Source organism: Diabrotica virgifera, chromosome 3 (genome assembly GCF_917563875.1).
Source record: "Diabrotica virgifera virgifera chromosome 3, PGI_DIABVI_V3a".
Taxonomy (NCBI): Eukaryota; Metazoa; Arthropoda; class Insecta; order Coleoptera; family Chrysomelidae; genus Diabrotica; species Diabrotica virgifera.
Window position 1 is genome coordinate 170,655,352 of NC_065445.1, and position 19,589 is coordinate 170,674,940.

General features: G+C 35.1%; 1 protein-coding gene across 1 annotated transcript; it reads right to left on the bottom strand.

Moving 5' to 3' along the window:
• Nucleotides 1-15,471: 15,471 nt before the first annotated feature.
• Nucleotides 15,472-19,344, bottom strand: LOC126882629 (uncharacterized). Its single transcript, XM_050647604.1, has one exon. It carries the CDS (start codon nucleotides 19,342-19,344, stop codon nucleotides 15,472-15,474), a length of 3,873 nt encoding a protein of 1,290 aa, XP_050503561.1.
• Between the last annotated feature and the right edge of the window lie 245 nt (nucleotides 19,345-19,589).

Consider the following 19,589-nt stretch of genomic DNA (forward strand, 5'->3'; position numbering starts at 1 on the left):
TTATAGTTGCCAATGTCCGTTTGTTTGCGCCCACTAAATTTACCCTAGGTATTTTGTAAATTAAATTTGTTAAGTTAACTTCTTCTATTAGTTTTCTGTTGACCAATGTTATTTCCGATCCAGTATCTATCATAATTTTAATTGGTGTCTCGTTGATAAATCCATCCACAAATTTTAAATTAATTCCATTTTTCTTTTCGTTGTTTCCTGCCAATTTAATAAACTCCTTGGGGTGACAAAAGATTCCTGTTTGTTTTTTTGTTTTTAGTGAGCGCCGTCGTGAAAAAACCGCCGGTTGCTCATTGTTGTTTATATTTTCGTCATAATGTCTCTCTCCGTCATATTCATCTGTCTGGGTATTATTTACTTCTCTTCTATTTTCTCTTGGTCTGTCGGATCTGTTTCGGTTTTCTCGATATCCCTGTTCATTTTGTCTACCATTATTTCTGTTTTCTTGATTTGAGCGTGTGGTGTTTCTATTCTGGTATTCTCGATTTCTGTCCTCATTCCATTGCCTATTTCTTTGTTCATAATTTCCTCTTCCGTTGTCTCTATTTTCGTTTTCCCTTCTGGGATTAAAATCTCGTCTTGTATAGTCCCTCCTATTTTGATTTCTATCTCTGTAATCTTGTGTTTCTCGGGGCCTGTAATCTTCTCGCGACTTTCTTGATTTTCTTTCTCTTAGACGTGATTCTCTTATTTGTAGGAATTGGCATAAACTATCTATGTCTTTGTAATTTTGTAATGTGATATGGTCTTCCAGCGTTTCCTCGAAATGTCTTGCAATCAGTTCGACTAATTGTTCCGATGAGTAATTATATTGTAAATGTTTTGCATTATTGTAAATCTGCAAAGCATATGTCCTTTCTGATACACCCATCCTATCATTGTATTTCCCATTTTGCAATTCCTTGTTAATTTCCAATTGTTGGACTTTTCCCCAGAAATAATTCAAAAATTTTTGTTCAAATTGTTGCCAATTGCCGAATTCTTCTTCTTTGCTATCGAACCATAGGCTTGCTTCATATTTGAGATGGTTTCTGATAGTTTTTTTGCTGTTTCGAAATTTCCGATGTGCTGTATTTTCTTTTTCAGGCTATTTATGAACGGCACTGGGTGTAATCTTCTTACATCCCCGCCAAACCTTATCTTCACGTCATCTGTGCTATGTATAACCATTTCTCTTCTTTCTCCGACATTCTGTTGCGTCCTGTTTTCGGTGACTTGTTTTTCTATTTCTGTGATTCTTTTTTCCACTTCTTCTCTGTCTACTTGAATAGCATTTTCCAACTTATTTTCCAAATTTTCTAGTTCCTTTTTCTGGCCATTCGTTAACTCCTTTATTTTATCTTGAATTTTCATTTCATACTTTTCTATGCGTTCCTCCATTTTCTTGTTGTTCTCTTCTATGGCTTGTTTTGTTTCCTTCTGATTTTCTTGCATTATTCTTTTTGTTTCATCCATTTTTTGATCCAATTTTTGTTGTGTTTCATCCATTTTTTGCTGTGTTTCCTTCATTGCTAGTTTTGTTTCCTCCTGATTTTTATCCATTGTTCGTTTTGCTTCATCCATTTTTTGTGACTGGAGTTGCATAAGTTGTAATAGTTTATCTATTCCTGATAATTCTTGCTGTTCTGATGCCATGATTGTCGTGTCTAAAATATCTTCTTGGTCTGAATGTTCTTTTTGTTTTTTGTTGTCCTTGCTTTGGCTTCTTGTCACTGACATTTGTTTTCAAGAAGTACTGTCCCCGCCAAATATGAAATTTTACTAGTATGTTACCAAGACGACTTTTTCTCACCCAAATATTATAAATTGTCAATAAATATATCAAATGTAAATATCGTAAAAATAAAATATTAAATCAGTTATGTAAAATTTGTACCTAAAGAGATCTAAAATTTTATGTTATCAAATGTAAGTATCTCACTTTTTACCACAGGCATATAAATTTTCAAATACCGGCTTTACTCTTTCTATCCTTCAAATTTGCCACTAGAAATACTTTACAATGCCCTCCACGTTGGACGACAGTTATTGTGATCTTGATTATTGATATGAGATAATATTTTTATATGTCATTTAATTTAATCAATGCTTTAATACTAATCTAATTAATTTACCAGATCACATATCAATGTGTTTTCAATCTCAGGGCTTTTTATAAAATTAAGTACTTACATACGTGGCTTCTAAGTATTTCTTAATGGTTCCTAATCGGGATAGGAAAGAAAAGAGTAAAATAATAACACATATGGGTTACAATTGTAATCAAAATATTGTTTATTTTATTTAAATGGCAATCACTGCTTAATATTTGCTATATCTTATTATTCTTAAACATAACATTTACACATGGGAATCTTATTTCCTTTTTGTTTCCAATTGAAAGTTTTTATTAACATTTAACTATTATGATTTATTAGCAACAATTCTATTTAAGTTTGATGAAGCTTTTCTGATATTATTGATTATGTTTCTTCAATTTTAAATGTGGTATTTAATACGAAAAACCCATACATTCATGTCCAAACAAATGAGACTGACCTTTTTCTGGTGCTCTGAGAATGTCTTCACACAAGACCCGTTTCCTGCTATCCTTGGCTGCAATCAAAACCTCGTCCTGGCTTCCAGTAATGTTCTCCTCTGAAACTAGCTCGTATAGCTCTCGTTTCCTGCTTCTGTCGTGATGCTGTGTTCTACCTTTTTCGAAACTGCAATTAGCTACCGGGAACTCTTGGCTCAAGGAGGTTCTTTTACTCTCAACCTGGCCTACCTCTCGTTCTACGATCGATAATCCACACTCACGGAACTACACCGGCTTTCTCACTCTCCGTACACTACCGTCTACTACTCGACTTCACTTCTCGACAGCTCAAAACATTCTGATCTCTATTTGTCATTCATTCCCCTACTTTCTAAATATCCCTTCCAGATTCACAAATCAAACTTCCACCACCAACTCTCATTCGCAGTATTCCTCAAAACCAATTTTTAAACTTTCTAAATATGCTTAATGGATTTCAAAGAAAATAGTTAATTCCCATTCTAAAATTACTTTCTACTATATACAAATTTTTAATGACCTATTCTCTATTTCCACTTAGTCTTATTTAGCATCGGCTAATGATCGATCCTTCCGCGAACAAAGATAATGACCTATTAACGATTTCACTTGAGTCTTATTTAATCACTTCTTAAAATTAAATATAACAATTTGTTGTATACAGGTTGTTCTAAATTTATATGCCCGTGGTTGAGAAAATTGAAAATATTTTATATTAAATTGAATTCTGTTTATAATTATCAAATTTTAATTTTCATATCAAATAGAAATATAACAATACATACGTCCAAAATTTATTTCGCCGAAAAAATGACGGTGGCCAAATAAATCCTTTTTCCCTAAAGAAGTTTTCACTTCAAAAATATTGTCGAAGAAGGTTTTTTCTACAAGATTTGGCCCTTGAGTTCTTTGGGTGTTGAGCTAGTTACACCTTTTATACCATCCTGACCGCGTCACTGAAGATGTAGAGTCAACTGAAAATCTCAAGAAACGTGCCCGATGTAAAATTTGCAGTCAATCATCTGACAGAAAATTCACATCAAAATGCGATAAATGCAAACATTTTGACTGCAAGGAACATTCCAATAGTGAAAAAATGATTTGTTATGTTTGTGACAAAGTAAATTAGTTTATATTTTCACATTTATTATAGTCTAAGAGCTGGGAGTGGATTTTGTGCGTGATAAGTAATATGGAAAAACTATACGGGGATATGTTGATCTAGTTGTGTACATTACTTTCTCCAACGGCCGGAAACCAGAGTGGGGGATGAGGGTAGTTATATGGGGCCAAAGTCGCGGTTTTTGCTATTTTTACAAAATTTGGGAATAAGTAGATTATAGCATAACTAAGTAAAATCTCCAGGAGCGGAACGCTGTGTGGGGGACAAATGGGTGAGGGCAGAGGTGAAGGTAAAAATTATAAGGGTTTTTTTCTGTGACGTTCGTGATCGAGATAGTACACCAAAATTTGGCAATAAGTAGATCATGACATAACTAACCAAAATCTCCAGGGGCGGAACGCTGCTTGGGTATAAAGGGGTGGTGGGTAGGGTTGAATATACAAATATAGGGGTTTTTTGTGACCTTCGTTAACGAGAAAGTGTACCAAAATTTGGGAATAAGTAGATCATGAAAAAACTAAATATAATCTCCAGGAGCGGACAAGGGTGAATAGGCAAAATTTTTGGGTTATGCTCGTCATCGAGAATATGTCCGTAACTTGCAGAATTGATTCATTGTATAATCAAAATCCAAAAGGGCGGACAGCTAGGTGGGGTCAGCTACCTTTTTTAAAAATGGTGTCACAATATTTTCATAAAAAATGTAGAGAAAATATTAAAATTTCTTATATTTTTGCGGGACCGGCGGCGGGCGTGACCCCTGCCCGCCACCCCTTTGTTCCCCCACGCAGCATTACGTCCCTAGAGATTTTGCTAACGTACGTCATGATTTACTTATTCCCAAATTTTGGTGCACTTTTCCAATCACGAACGTCACAAAAACCTCTTATAATTTTTATATGCACCCCTGCCCTTACCCCTTTGTTCCCCACACAGCGTTCCGCCCCTAGAGATTTTGTTTAGTTACGTCATGACCTATTTTTTCAAAAATGTTGGTGCACTATCTCTATCACGAACGTCACAAAAAACCCCTTATAATTTATATATTCACCCCTGCTTCTTCCCCTTTGTCCCCAAAAGCAGCCTTCGGCCCCTGGGTATTTTACTTAGTTACATCATGAACTAGTGATTCCCAAATTTTGGTGCACTATCTCGATTATGAGCGTCAGAAAAAAAATAGTAAAAACCGCGATTTTGATCCCTTATAACTACCCTCGTCCCCCACTCTGGTTTCCGGCTTTGGGGATTTTACTTAGTTAGGTCATGGTCTACTTATTCCCAAATTTTGGTACAATATCTCGATCAGGAACGTCACAAAAAATATCTTCTAATTTTTATATTCACCCTGCCCACACCCCTTTGTCGGCCGCGCAGCATTCCGCCCCTGGAGATTTTAATTAGTTACGTCATGGCCTACTTATTCCCAAATTTTAGTGCACTATCTCGATCATGAACGTCAAAAAAAATAATAGAAACCACGACTTTAACCCCTTATAACTACCCTCGTCCCCCAATCTGGTTTCCGGCTCTGGGAATGTTACTTACTTATGTCATGGTCTACTTATTTCCAAATTTTGGTGCACTATCTCGATCAGGAACGTCACAAAAAACCCAATTATAATTTTTATATTCACCCATTCCCCCACCCCTTTGTCGGCTACGCAGCGTTCCGTCCCTGGAGATTTTAATTAGTTACGTCATGGCCTACTTATTCCCAAATTTTGGTACACTATCTCTATCAAGAGCGTCACAAAAAAATAATAAAAACCGCGACTTTGACTTCTTATATCTACCCTCGGCCCCCACTTTGGTTTCCGGCCGTTGGGGAAATTAATGTACACAACTAGTTCAACATATCCCCATATAGTTTTTCCATATTACTTATCACGCACAAAATCCACTTCTATCTCTCCGACTATTAAGTTTAAAGTTCACAATGATGTTTCCTGTTTTTGTTCAGTTGTAATTAAAAATGGGTTATACTAATATTTATTAATCATTTTTTATCGATGCAATAAGGAACAATAGGTAATACATTATTATTTTATTTCTTAAAAATACTTGATTTTTTTGTCAATTGTCAGATTTTGCCAGGGGTCATTTTTGACTCACGTTGGTCATCCTTGTAAGAAAAAAGGTTGGTCATCGGAAGGTTAAAAGCGAAATCCCTGTATTTGGCTGTACAATATACCATAGCTATAAAAATTTTCTATGCAAATAACAAACTTCCGTTGTAAATGGTATATTAAATTTTATTAAAAATATTCAAATGGATTAACAAAGAACATTACAGAAGGTTTTCGGTCATATCAAATCCTCAGTGGAAACCTAGAAATAAATAAAAACCACTTTAAGTTCAAGCAAAAAGTGAAATTTTGAATATTATAATAATATTATAATATTTAAAAAATATGTTGTTACTTAAGACTAAGTGTATATTATGTAGTTGCAACTAGCCACAGAAATGGTCCAAAAGACCGTTAAATTACATTATTTAACTATAAGAACTGTTTGTTTCACGATTAGTTTACCGTGAATATACGATGCTATTAAATGTTACTTTAGCAATTAAAATAATATTCGGCGACACTTTTCGATAGAACTCTTTATTGATTGCTAGAGATGTTTACAGATCAAAGTTTTGTTCGCTACTACTTACTAAAATTACAAAAATCGCTCGACCATAAATCCCGTGTGGTGGAGAAAGCAAAAATGTCTTTATCTCTTCTACAAAATTTCACTTTGGAAAAAAACGTAATTAACAAATCGTCATCACTGTCCTTCTAAGAAGCAGCAACATAGCTTGCCTCGCACAAACTTTCCAAATACCTAACTTTATAAAGAGAATCAGGAATACAATTGACAAATATTACCCAGAACTATGGGTAAGAATGAATGTATTTTAATCTATTAAGATATTTCTGGAAAATAATTTACCCAAGCTTTAGGAATGTTCTGATATGCATCTACATGTAAAATAAAATCTAAACAAAAATTAACTAAACCATAAGGAGACGGAACAAGAACAATACATTGAGTCGATGTTAAAGGAAGTTATAAGTACTGCGAGGCAAAAGTTAGGGATACAGAACATTATTAGTCCATTGAAATGTTACATTTAGTGTGCATTTCTTAGAGGAGTCAATTTTGTTTTTTAATGTGTAGTGGGGTTCAGTAGAAGCTTAAGTTCAAGTTTTTGGGGTTGAGGCCCTTGTCCCCCGGCCTCCATCTTGGAAAAAGAGGTGCAAAGGGCTTTCGCACTGTATCTCGTAAACTAGCTACCCTACAGAAAATTTCATTTCACATAAAATGAAGCAAATTAAATTTTCTACAATTTTATATCTATTACTTTTTATCGTAAAGTGACCAACAAAAAAGTTATAAACAAAAATAAGGGAAAATTTTGTAAGAAATTTCCTTTTGGAGGTTATAACTTTTTTTACGTTTATTTCACAATAAAATAACATCATAACGATTTTGTAGAGAATTTTTCAATAAACAATTTTCAGTATAAAGTTGTTTAATTTTATTTATTATCTAGGTTTTACAGCGCTCCAAACTTGACCAGATTCTCGAGTTCTCGTAGAAAAATAAAGCTTTTCTATCTATCCACAGAGAACGGCAGTTCTCACCAGTGGCGCACAACACCCCTACATGCGACACTATATATACACGAAATTTTCGATTTTCTAAACCTGACTGAATTGAAAATTGGGCCAAATTCCATCTTAAAGTTTAGGAAAATACTCGTCCATCCATATGTTACTTCTCCATTTTGGTCCAAGGGTGTGGATTTTACGGCCCTTCCCATTTAAAGCCTGTTTTTCGTTCTCGTCCCCAAAACTCCCAAAAATTTCAAAAATTTAAGCCCGACTTTTACGGCCTCTGATAGCACAGATCGTTACCTTTCCAACGCATGTTTAATTTTGAAAATCGGTTGTACCATTCAAAAGTTTGTTTTGCATCAAATGAAAATCCATTTTCGCGCCACGTAACATTCATATCAGATCTTTTGTAGCTGGAATATTTTATGCGCCACTCATTTTTACGGCGTTTAGCGGTTTTTTATTCTTGTATCAGGAGTTTTTCAAAGTTAGTTATAAATTAAATGTATGAAGTTGAATGCAATGTTCCTTTATTACACGTCAAGCTTTATAAATGGTCACCTTTGTTGCATTATCTCCCAAATGATCTAGTGTCCATCGAATGTACACTAGATTTTTTTCTATTCGAAATAGATTGAAAAAAAATATATTGAGATGGCAGGTAAATGAAGTCGGATTGCCCGTTGCCAGATCAAATTTAGCGTCGTAACCACATAAACCCATTTAGCCTACATAAACCATTTGGGGAATAATCGTTAATTGGATTATACTTTTGTATCTTAATAACTTCTAAACGGCTTAACCGATTTTAATCAGTAAACATGAGTTTGAAATGTATTGACCAGTAATAACTGATGGATCTAAGGTCAAGTATGATAACTGAAGCTATTACAGCAATTATTGAGCTTGAGAAACCGTTTTTCCCACAGGAAATAGATTTTATCATATTTATGAAGCCTATAACCTAAAAATTCGAATTTTCCCGGATATGAGGTATACACCGTTAGATTAGTCTTGAGTCCTTCTACAAACGCTAAGTTATTGGCGCAATAGAGATGTTCACAAAAAATTAAAAAGTCATTTCAAACATGTAAAACGATTAAGAAACACCCTAGGAATAATTGTCCAAAATTTCAACAAACTTGAAAAAGCCTTTCTATAAAAAATCTTTACTAGAAATCTAACATTATTTTAAATTTCAAGAACGCTTCTCTATATTTGCCTGACGTCACTAATTGCATACCCCAAGCGCGCGCCATTCTCATAGTGTTATTGTTTACCTGTTTGACATTTCAGGTCATTTTATTTTGTTCTCTTCTTGTTTTATCAGGGTTAAAGTGGAGTTTTATAGTGAATTTGTTTATTTTAAAGTGGATAGACTGTTTGTAAGAACATATTTTGGGTGGTACAAAAATAAACAAATAAAATGGAAGAAGGTTTTCAGAAAGCCGATTCGTATAAACTACTGACTGTAGTGTAGATGTAACAATGGTGTATGATTTATTGGCATCTTGTAAAAAAATAAATCTACCACAGCTTTACTGAGTATATATTCCATATAATTTTCCATGTCTTCTTTAAGCTAAAAAAATAAATGCTTAATACTCCACAAAAAAATAGAGAAAGTTGTATGCATGCATTGTACGCATGCATATTGTATACATACATTGGCTGGTTATTACCTTACCTTGGTTAGGTGTATTAAAACTATTTTTATTCTTCTTCATGTGCATTGTCCGTTGTGGACGTTGGCTATCATCATGGCAATTTTAATTTCAAATGCGGCGTTTCTGAATAACTCGATCGACTTTTGTCCAAATCATTGGAGTAAGTTTTTAAGTCATGAGTGTCTTTTCTTCCGGGTCCGCGTTTGCTCTCTATTTTACCTTGCGTTATCAGTTGGAGTATACGATATTTATCATGCCTCATGAGATGACCGAAATATTTAAGATTTCGTTTCTTAATTGTAAAAGAGATTTCTTTTTGTTTTCCCATTCGATGCAATACCTGTACGTTGGTGTGGGTCGCCAGGATATTTTGAGGATACGTGGGTACACACACATCTCGAATGCCTCTAGCTTTTTCATTAACGTTTCCATTATTGTCCAGGCCTCTGCGCCATATAGCAAGACCGGAAATGATAACATTTTAGCAGCCGCATTTTTAGTGAAAGAGATATTATATGTCGCAATGGGTGAAAATATTTCTCATGCATGTTGTTAAATGTTACTCTGTCCTTTTCAACTCTAGATCTTATTTCGGTTGTTTGCTGACAACTGTTCCAAGGTAAAAAATATTTTTGAACTTGGGTATTATACATTTTCATTTCAACCAATCTTTTCACTAAATTATTAATGATTTTAATATAATATAAAGTCATACCTACATCCACATGTAGTTATTTCAAGGTTTACTTTTACTGTCTGTATTATTAGAGTCTCGTTTTTAGGAATATCCCAGTTTAAGGAATACAAATTTGAGGTCCCGAAACTTTTTCATTTACTCCTTAAGGGGGTAGGTGCAAAATCTTGGTCTAATGCTATTTAAATTCATTAATTTTTTTCGAATTCTGAGAAAACTAATAAGTATTTTTGAAAAATGTAAATGCAGAAAGAACAATTACATTATTACCAAGGGCCGAAAGTCTCTGGAAAACTTGTATAGTGTTTATTTTATTAAGTTAGTTCTATAAGTTAGTTATTTTAAGTTATAGCTGCAACAAACCATTTCTTTTTCTGTTTTAAATTGGCTGGAACGGTCTTAAAAATCTTGTCAGAACTGTTTTTTTGATGTATTTACACACCCAGGAACAAAACACCACTTATTTGGCTTCATTTTTAATAATCAAGTACGTAAAAAACTGCGCACATTCAAATACACTTCGTAAATAAGTATACAAAACTAGTCGTCGATCAAAGACGTTACGACTGCTGACGTCACAGACCGTAGCCTCGCTGCAGGGTACCGTTTTTCTAGCCTCCAAGAAAATCAACATTATTAACTCATTTATCTTAAAAAATATACATTTTTAAACAGTTTTATAATTGTTACGTTTTTATATACCTTGTAATCTATTGAATTTAACTATATTTAAAAATTAGTGAACATGCCTATTCGTAGGTTGAAATGTTGAGTAATTGTCGAAAAACCAAAATTTTCAAAGTTTAGTTTTTCAGTTTTTCGGCTATACTGAGCCGTGTGTATGTCTGATCCTGACGGCTTAAACACTATTTGAAAGCTTAAGTCAACATTATTGATTTGATGTATTTGCGGTTCTCCTGCCTCTTCTTGATCCGAATATATATACCCCCAAAAAATATGCCGTTTTGAACCTACCGTCCTATAGCTGGCTTATGGGTGGTCAAAAGTCACAAACTATACCGGTTCTAGATCGGCCTTGACCCCCTCTTTAAACACAGAGAAAAAATATCAAATCAGTTTAACTTTCAAACACACCTACATACATATCCACAAACATTTTCCCTTTTTTAAATAAAAATTGAGTCACATTTCTAAGCTCTATAACTTTTGAATGGTATAACCGATTTTCAAAATTAGACATGCGTTGGAAATGTAATGATCAGTTCTATTAGAAGCTGCAAAGGTTGGACTTAAATTTTTAAACTTTTTGCGAGTTTTGGGGACGAGAACGAAAAACAGACCCTAAATAGGAAGGGCCGTAAAATCTACACCCTTGGACCAAAATCGATGGTTGACATATAAATGGGTGAGTCTTTTTCTGAACTTTAAGATGGAAGTTGGCCCAATTTTCAATTCAGTCAGATTTAGAAAATCGAAATTTTTGTGTATATATAGTGTCGCGTGTAGGGGGGTGTGGGCGTGCGCCACTGGCGAGAACTGCCGTTCTCTGGTAATGTTCAAAATTAGACATTCGTTGGAAAGGTAATGATCAGTACTGTTAGAAGCCGCAAAGGTCGGACTTAAATTTTCGAAGTTTTTGGGAGTTTTGGGGATCAGAACGAAAAACAGACCCTAAATAGGAAGGGCCGTAAAATCGACACCCTTGGACCAAAATGGATGGTTGACATATGAATGGGTGAGTATTTTTCTGAACTTGAAGATGGGAGCTGGCACAATTTTCAATTCAGTCAGATTTAGAAAATTGAAAATTTCATGTATATAATAGTGTCGCGTGTAGGGGGGTGTATTTCTACGCCACTGGCGAGAACTGCCGTTATCTGGTAATCTTTTCGATATAAAACTAACAGCTTCGATAACTAATAAATCGAAAACTATTAATTTTATCAAAAAAATCTATAATGAATATTTTTTGCTAGTAATTAATATTTTTACCAACATTTGCGGTCAAAATATAAAAAAATTTCCACCTTCGAGATGAGGTGGCAACCACCTCATGGTAAAATCGTCTTTCGGCATCATATAGATTTTGATCCTTGGACTATCCGCTACTTATTGTCAAATTTTCAAGCAAATCTATCCATTCTGTAAAAATTGCGAAGTGAAAAATTTCAGTTCCTGGACTAATTATACTTTTGGAGCTCTATAACTTCTGAACGGCTTACCTGATATTGATCACTAAACATGAATTTGAAACGTATTGACAAGTAGTATCTGATGCATCCAAGATCGAGTATGATAACTGAACGTATTACAGGAATTATTGAGCTTGAAAAACCGTTTTCCCCATAAGAAATAGATTTGATCATACTTATGAAGCCTATAACTTTCGAATTTTCCCAGATATAATATACCGTTAGAAGCGTCCTGAGTCCTTCTACAAACGCTCAGTTATTGGCGCAATTCGTAGGTTGAAATTTTGAGTAATTGTCGAAAAACCAAAATTTTCAAAGTTTCATTTTTCCGTTTTTAGCTATGGTGAGCAGTGTGTATGTCTCAGCTTGATCGCTTAGGCGCCATTTGAAAGCTTAACTCAATCCTATTGATTTGGTGTATCTACGGTTTTCCTGTCTTTCCTTGAACCTAAGATATATACGCCCAAAAAATATGCTATTTTGTATATACCTAGCCCTCTAGCTGACTTACGGGTAGTCAGAAGTCAAAAATTAGACCGGTTATGAATCGGCCCTCACACCCTCTTGAAACACAGAAAAAAAAATTCAGATCGGTTTAACTTTTCCACACACATACATACATACATACATACATACATATCCACAAACATTTTCCATTTTTTAAATAAAAATTGAGTCATATTTCTGAGCTCGATAACTTTTGAATGGTATAACCGATTTTCAAAATTAAACATGCGTTGGAAAGATAATGATATGTGCTATCAGGAGCCGCAAAGGTCGGGCTTAAATTTTTGAAATTTTTGGGAGTTTTGGGGACGAGAACGAAAAACAGGCTTTAAATGGGAAGGGCCGTAAAATCCACACCCTTCGACCAAAATGGAGAAGTAACATATGGATGGACGAGTATTTTCCTAAACTTTAAGATGGGATTTGGCCCAATTTTCAATTCAGTCAGGTTTAGAAAATCGAAAATTTCGTGTATATATAGTGTCGCATATAGGGGTGTTGTGCGCCACTGGTGAGAACTGCCGTTCTCTGTGGATGTATGTAAGTAATTGTACTGCAACAGTTCGGCGTATTTTCCCGTGTTAAATCCCATAAGAAATCGCTAAGGTCCATTCTGGTCATTTTTGACGCGTATAGTGGTGGAGGCGCCAAGACTCGTCCGATCTTGACGTGTGAGGTATCGAAGGAAAGTGGGGAGGGTAAGGAATAAGTTAACACAAAAAACAAAGAGAACGGCAGAGCCAAAACGGTACTATAGCATATCTCCGTTGTTATCGGTCCGATCATGACGTGTGAGGTATCGTAGGAAAGTGGAGGGGCTAAGGAATAAGCTAATACAAAAAACAAAGAAGACGACCAAAACGGCACTACAGCATATCTCCGTTGTTATTGATCAGCTCGTGATGTATGAGGTATCGTAGGAAAGTGGAGGGGGTAAGGAATAAGCTAATACAAAAACAAAGAGGACAGCCAAAACGGCACTACAGCATATCTCCGCTGTTATTGATCAGATCATGATGTGTGAGGTATCGTAGGTAAAGGAAGGAATAGCGAATATGTTGAGAAAACAATCATCGCGACATTGACAAAAGGAGTATTGAATCATGGAAATTACAATGGCTGCATTATCAGAGGAACATTTGGAATGTAGCGTCTAAACGACTTACCATATAAGACACAATAGAATCATTAGGACATTATATCCAAACCACCGAACATACATGACATGCTCTCACTTTCATCTTCCGTTCTTTATCTTTGCCCAAACCATCTAGCATCTATAAGACATCATAAAAGACTCTCTCTCTCTCTCTCTCTCTCTCTCTCTCTCTCTCTCTCTCTCTCTCTCCTCTCTCTCTCTCTCTCTCTCTCTCTCTCTCTCTCTCTCTCTCTCTCTCTCTCTCTCTCTCGAAACAATTAATAAAAGATACAGGTGTCGATAAAAACAACATAGCAGCGTGGGAGGTAATACTAGAAATAGAATACGACGAACGTATACCATTCTTATGACCAAAGCAACAATCATCATCAATATAATCTTCTATAATCTTCTATACATGAATCTCCCTCCATTCATACACCTGGTCATTACAAAGAATATAATAACATTCTTAAGATCAAACCAACAAACATCCACCGTCTTCTATTATTGAATACTACTATACATGAATCTCCCTCCATTCATACACCTGGTCATTACAAAGAACATATAACATTCTTAAGATCAGACCGACAAACATACACAATATAATATTCTCTGATTGGATCTACATGAATCTTCCTCCAATCATACACTTGCTATTTACAAAGATTGTAAGTTGCATACTTTATTTCATATACGGCAAGTAGGGTAATATTATGTAGGTTGGTATTATACTTCTCACATAAAAAATGGGATTATCTGTTTTATTAGAAAAATCGTTTAACAATATAGCATAGCACAAACAATTGTTTATAGATATGAGTTATACGTCGACATAGAAAAGGTATTTAATATAGTGAAAATAAGTTGTATTATTGAAATAGAAAAATACATGTACTGTATTTTACCTACGACCATAAACAAATTTAGACTACATAGACTGAAAAAATGTTAGCAAGGACAGTCAAGCAGTAAGTAATGGTTAATATGTAAACGTTAATAAAATAATGTTAGTATCTAAGCGATGAAATGTGTGTAAAGCGATTTATAAAAATAATGTAAGCATGCAATGAATGAAAGGTAGCCAATTCGGTCGAACATAAATTTGTTGAAAAAACAAAAATATATTCTTAACAGCGATCACCAACGTGAAGGTACGACTACATCGACCGCCAGGTTAGTAGGGGTAATGGTTAGTAGGAATGATTTTTACATTATATGATAATATATTTAATAATAGTGATATACTTAACTTACTAAGATCAGCTCTTTACTTGGTTTAGTAGACATCTTTTTATTGATCTGTTGGACATCTTTTATGTATTCTTATTAATGTTAAAACACCGATACTTTGGTATCAATTCATTCGTTACTAAGTTCTATAGTATTCAAAAATGAATTATTAGGGGAAAATAACTGTAGGTTATCTAATCTTAAAACTAGGGATTTTTTCGACTCCTGTATTTTGATAGGATATCGAAGACTTAAAACTAAATCGGGGAAAGAAGACCATTAAGTTATCGATTGTTTTAACTTGGAGGCTACACGAGCAACGGCTCTGGAATTAACCAGAACGGCTCATTAATTTGCCAGTGGTCCATATCAGATATCTTTTTTTTTTGGTCATAACTAAACATCTTTTTAGGGGCATACTTAATTATACTAAATTTAGAGATAATATATACAAAAGTATGAGTTACTAGAATCATCATATGATATAAAAACAATGAGTGTGGGAAAGGTTGAGGAATGTAGTAAAAAGGGCCTGTTCCAGATATCATTATGTTAGTTGTAATAAATAAAGTTATAAAAAATTACAATATTCAATCATATAAATAATCTTAGTGACGTAAAAACGATTAGTGATAGGGTGATAAGAGGAATATAATAAAAAAAATTGTACATTTGTAATAAATAAAGTTTTAAGACCAACTTCAATCAGCATCCATCTTAAAGTCAATAAAATCATCAATGATAAATGTTAAAACAAGTTTACTCAAATCTTTGTGTTAAATCTAATCAATATCCATCTCAAGAGTATCAATTAAATAGTGCCCAAAGGGAAGCGTATCATAAGAACCCTGAATGTGATGTCTTTTATCATCATTGGGGCTTAGCGCAATCTTACTTTGAGTTATAGAATAAACTTTGTGTTTATCAGAGCGTATAAGATTTTGTGAGGTGACCTTTGCTGTAAAGGTATCTGAACATTCTACGTAGTCCTCAAAAGTAATTTTAGTATTTACTACAGATTTCTTTACCCCCTTCGCCTTCTTTGTCACACCATAATTTCGTATAATATTATCAACTTCATCATCGTCATACTCTTGTTCTTTCAACTTCCCCCTCAGCTTTTTAATGTCAACATCTGTGGTAGCTGCTTTTGTCGTGTATAATTTCGATCGGAGTCCTATGTAGTCGGTCATAATGCAGCCATTATTCTCATCTTTCATTATGCCCAATACCTTCTTATTAACCAGAGGGATGCCGTAAATGTTGTCTTTAGGATAGTCTGAGGTATCAAAATATTTATAGCAATCATGTATCATTGCTTCATACGGGTCTTTTTCCCGTATCTCCACGATCACACTATCAGTATCGGTATAGCAGGTCGAAAAGTTTTCTCCGAACCTGCTAGCTAAGTAGCCATATTGGAAATCATATATGGTCGTTTTCGCCAAGTCTAAAATACTCATTCCAACATAAATCGGTTTAACTAACCATATTTCCGCTCTATGCATCTCAACAGCAATCAAATTTTCATTAAAGATAGTAGCGTTTTTAAACAGGGGGCTACTTATTCTAGCTTCAGCTCCATAACGACCCTCCCACTCTGTCAGCAATTTAATATCAACGCGCCTGCGCACACCCTCTAAAGTCTTACCAAACACTGCATTGTTCATAAGCTTAAACAGATTCTTTTCAAACTCATTTTTTGCTGCCTTCCGGAGATTTGTATTCAAGTCGATGTATGACTTTAACCAAGGAGACTGCTTAAATTTCAAGACTCGATGAATCTTTTTTAGTATTAATCCATGAGCTAGCGCTTGCTTCAAGGCTCTGTAATGAATTATATATCTTTCTTTATCATGAAGGGTAGCCATTAATTTGGTCAGCTCTCGCGGACGTTTAGGAGGTTTCATAGTTTTCGGGTTCAAGGATTGGGGACAGAATGGGATGTCTTTATGACGATCATGGAGATGTTGAGGGTACTCCAGATCGACCTCGAGAATGCACCCTTCAGAAGAATCGTCCGGAATACTAAGAACGTTGATGTTAGTATCAGACCACTCGAAACCTCCATATGGAAGATATTGTGACATTGCCCACCCATATTGATTATTGACATCGAAATACATCAGATAGGAGTCGGGCTTCGATGGGTCGTAAGATGCCATGTACTTGTTATTAGCATGAACACGACGTTTCGAGCAAACTTGACTCAAACCACCACGAATGCCACGCTCCACAAACAAATGCATATCTGGATCAGTTAAAAGTTCAAGTTCCTGTTTTGTATAGTTAAGCATCGCATCCCACGTGAATCCAGGCAGAGTAAAGTAATGAGCGGGGTCAAGATTATATGTTTCGAGACAACTGGAGCGGAACCGTTCGAAAACGTCGGCAAGAAGAAGAATATCGGTTTTCATGTAGAGATCGACGTAATCTCCGAGAGAAGAACAAGAGAATGAGGACCAGACTTGGAGAGCGCGATGATAATGGCGGCGAGGACAAGGTTTATCCTCAAGTTTATTATAAAAAAACTCGATAGGCGGCAGACATGTTTCAATAAAACGATCGAAAGAATCAATATAATCATAAGGCATGATACCTTTCACAGTAAGAAGATTGAACTGCTCCTCGGGAAGGAAAACATATTGAGAGCGGAGATTAGGATATTCGGTCAAATAAGAAGAGAGCTTATCGAGAGAAGACGCCATAAATCGAAAACTATCGATGAAACGAAATTTAATTCGAGCATCATTAATGTGTTTAGTGAAAGAAATATATTTTTCCTTAGTAATAGGAAGAAGATCTACAGGACCTTTGATGTGAGTAGCAATATCATTAATAATGAAATGCGCGTCATATCCACTGAGGTTATGAAATATCACAGGGATAGTGTGAGCATCTTTGTAATTAATATTACAGCCTTCATGAGATGCAAATCTATAATTATTTTCTGGGATCAGGTGATTATGGTCTCGCATTTTCTTATCACTGAGGGAGAAGCGCTGCTCGCAAATATGACAATGAGTGGCTGCTTGAAAATCACTCTCTTGCTGAAATGTCATATTAATATCAAACGGACACATAAACACCGTAGAAACATCCTCAGCAAGCTGATTTAGTTCATCTGCGAACCATTTCATGCAATCTTTTCCACGATATGATTTATAAAATGACAGAGAATCATCATAGGAACATTTAAAGTAATACCAAACGGCAGCAGGTATATGTTTTTGATAGGTAGTCTTTTCAGCACTATGTTCCAGAACGCTTTCAAGATCTGCGTATACCGCGAAGGGGGCTTTTAGTTTATTCCTGAAATTCTTAAATTTTAACATTTTATGGCTTTCTTCAGGCATTTTAATGGCTGTTTCATTTATTCTTTCACAATCGTTGATGTGAGCTTCTAGCTGTGTAGACGATAAAAATGGTTGTAAACACCTATCACAGAGAACATCTGATCGCCCTTTGCAGCATGTCTTATGAACATTCAACTTTTCTTGCGATCGAAAGTAATGGAGGCAGCCATCACAGAAATATTTTGTTCCATCTTCATTGCTAAGCTGCTTGGAAAGGAGGCGAGATAGATTTTTTATCCAAACGTAATGATATTTAAGGGGACCTTGCTCATCATATTTATCTTGTATCAAAAGCAGATTCACATGTTTATCCTTCTTGTCTTTTGTTAGGAAGGTAGGGAGAGTCGTATAGTTCTTCTTCTCCTTTTTCAAAATGTAAACATTAATCGATATATTATTCTGCTTTTCAAAATTAGGAATCTGTTTGGCGGTCATTGGCCACTGAATACCTTTAAGTTTCAACACTTGGGAGTAGTGTGGGTAAGATGACATTAAAGCGGAGTTATTCTGACAAGGATATAATGCCGATATGACAGCCCATGCAAAGCATGCATCGTCATCGTTTTTAACATTAATGCATGCCTGTTTTATTTTTATCTGAGGGGGAACTTCAATATATGAGGAGCCAAGCTGTGGTGTAAATTTGTTTATATTCACCCCTAGGTTAACAACAGCTTTAAGTGCCCAGCCACTATCTCTCTCTTGGAATTCTTCCAAGTCTCTGTTGATGGGTTTCACTACTTTTTTCTCGAACCATTCATCAAGATTGGTGTCTCTATAAATGGCTGAGTTTGAAGTAGTGAAGTACTTGGTTTCATTTATCATCTTATCGCCTTGAGCAATCTCGAATTCTCCTCCAAATGCTATGTTAACTTTTACTGCAGCGTTATTTTTTAAGGCAGTCTGGATTCGTCGCTTGAACAGAGCTTTGCAATCAACCAGGAAACTACCTGGGTCCTTGTGTTTAAGGTTCGAAATGACTCCAGTTTGAATTCTTGAATTAAATGTAGATACAGAGTCTTCCCAATGTACCCTACGCTTTGCAGTCTCCGGACGAGTGTTAAGTCTCGCCCCCTTCTTTTGTTCAGCCTTCAGTTGCTTACTCAACGTTCTCACCTGCCGCATCTGAGCTTCGAGGTGCTGCTTTTCGCCAATCGTCTTTGCAAACCTCATTCTATCATGAATCATTTTAATCGCTTTCCTACACTCTATCAACCCTTTTCTTAACTTTTCATCATTATACTTGTTTTGAATTAAACCTAAGATGGTTGCAATTAACTGAATAAGTTTAGTTAACATGTTAAATTAAAAAAGCCAATATTCAAAGATAGATTAAGTATAAAAATTCAAAATTTTCAAAAATTGCTAATTTAAATCAAAAATTATCAAAAAAATTCAAAAATTATCAAAAAATCAAAATTTTTCAAAATATGCCACTCACCAGAGCACACGTCTAAATGATTTACCAAAGCACTGAATGAAGATCTGAAACAGAATGAGAAAATATAAGTTGCGTCAAGTATTTAGTAAACATTGGTCGGACG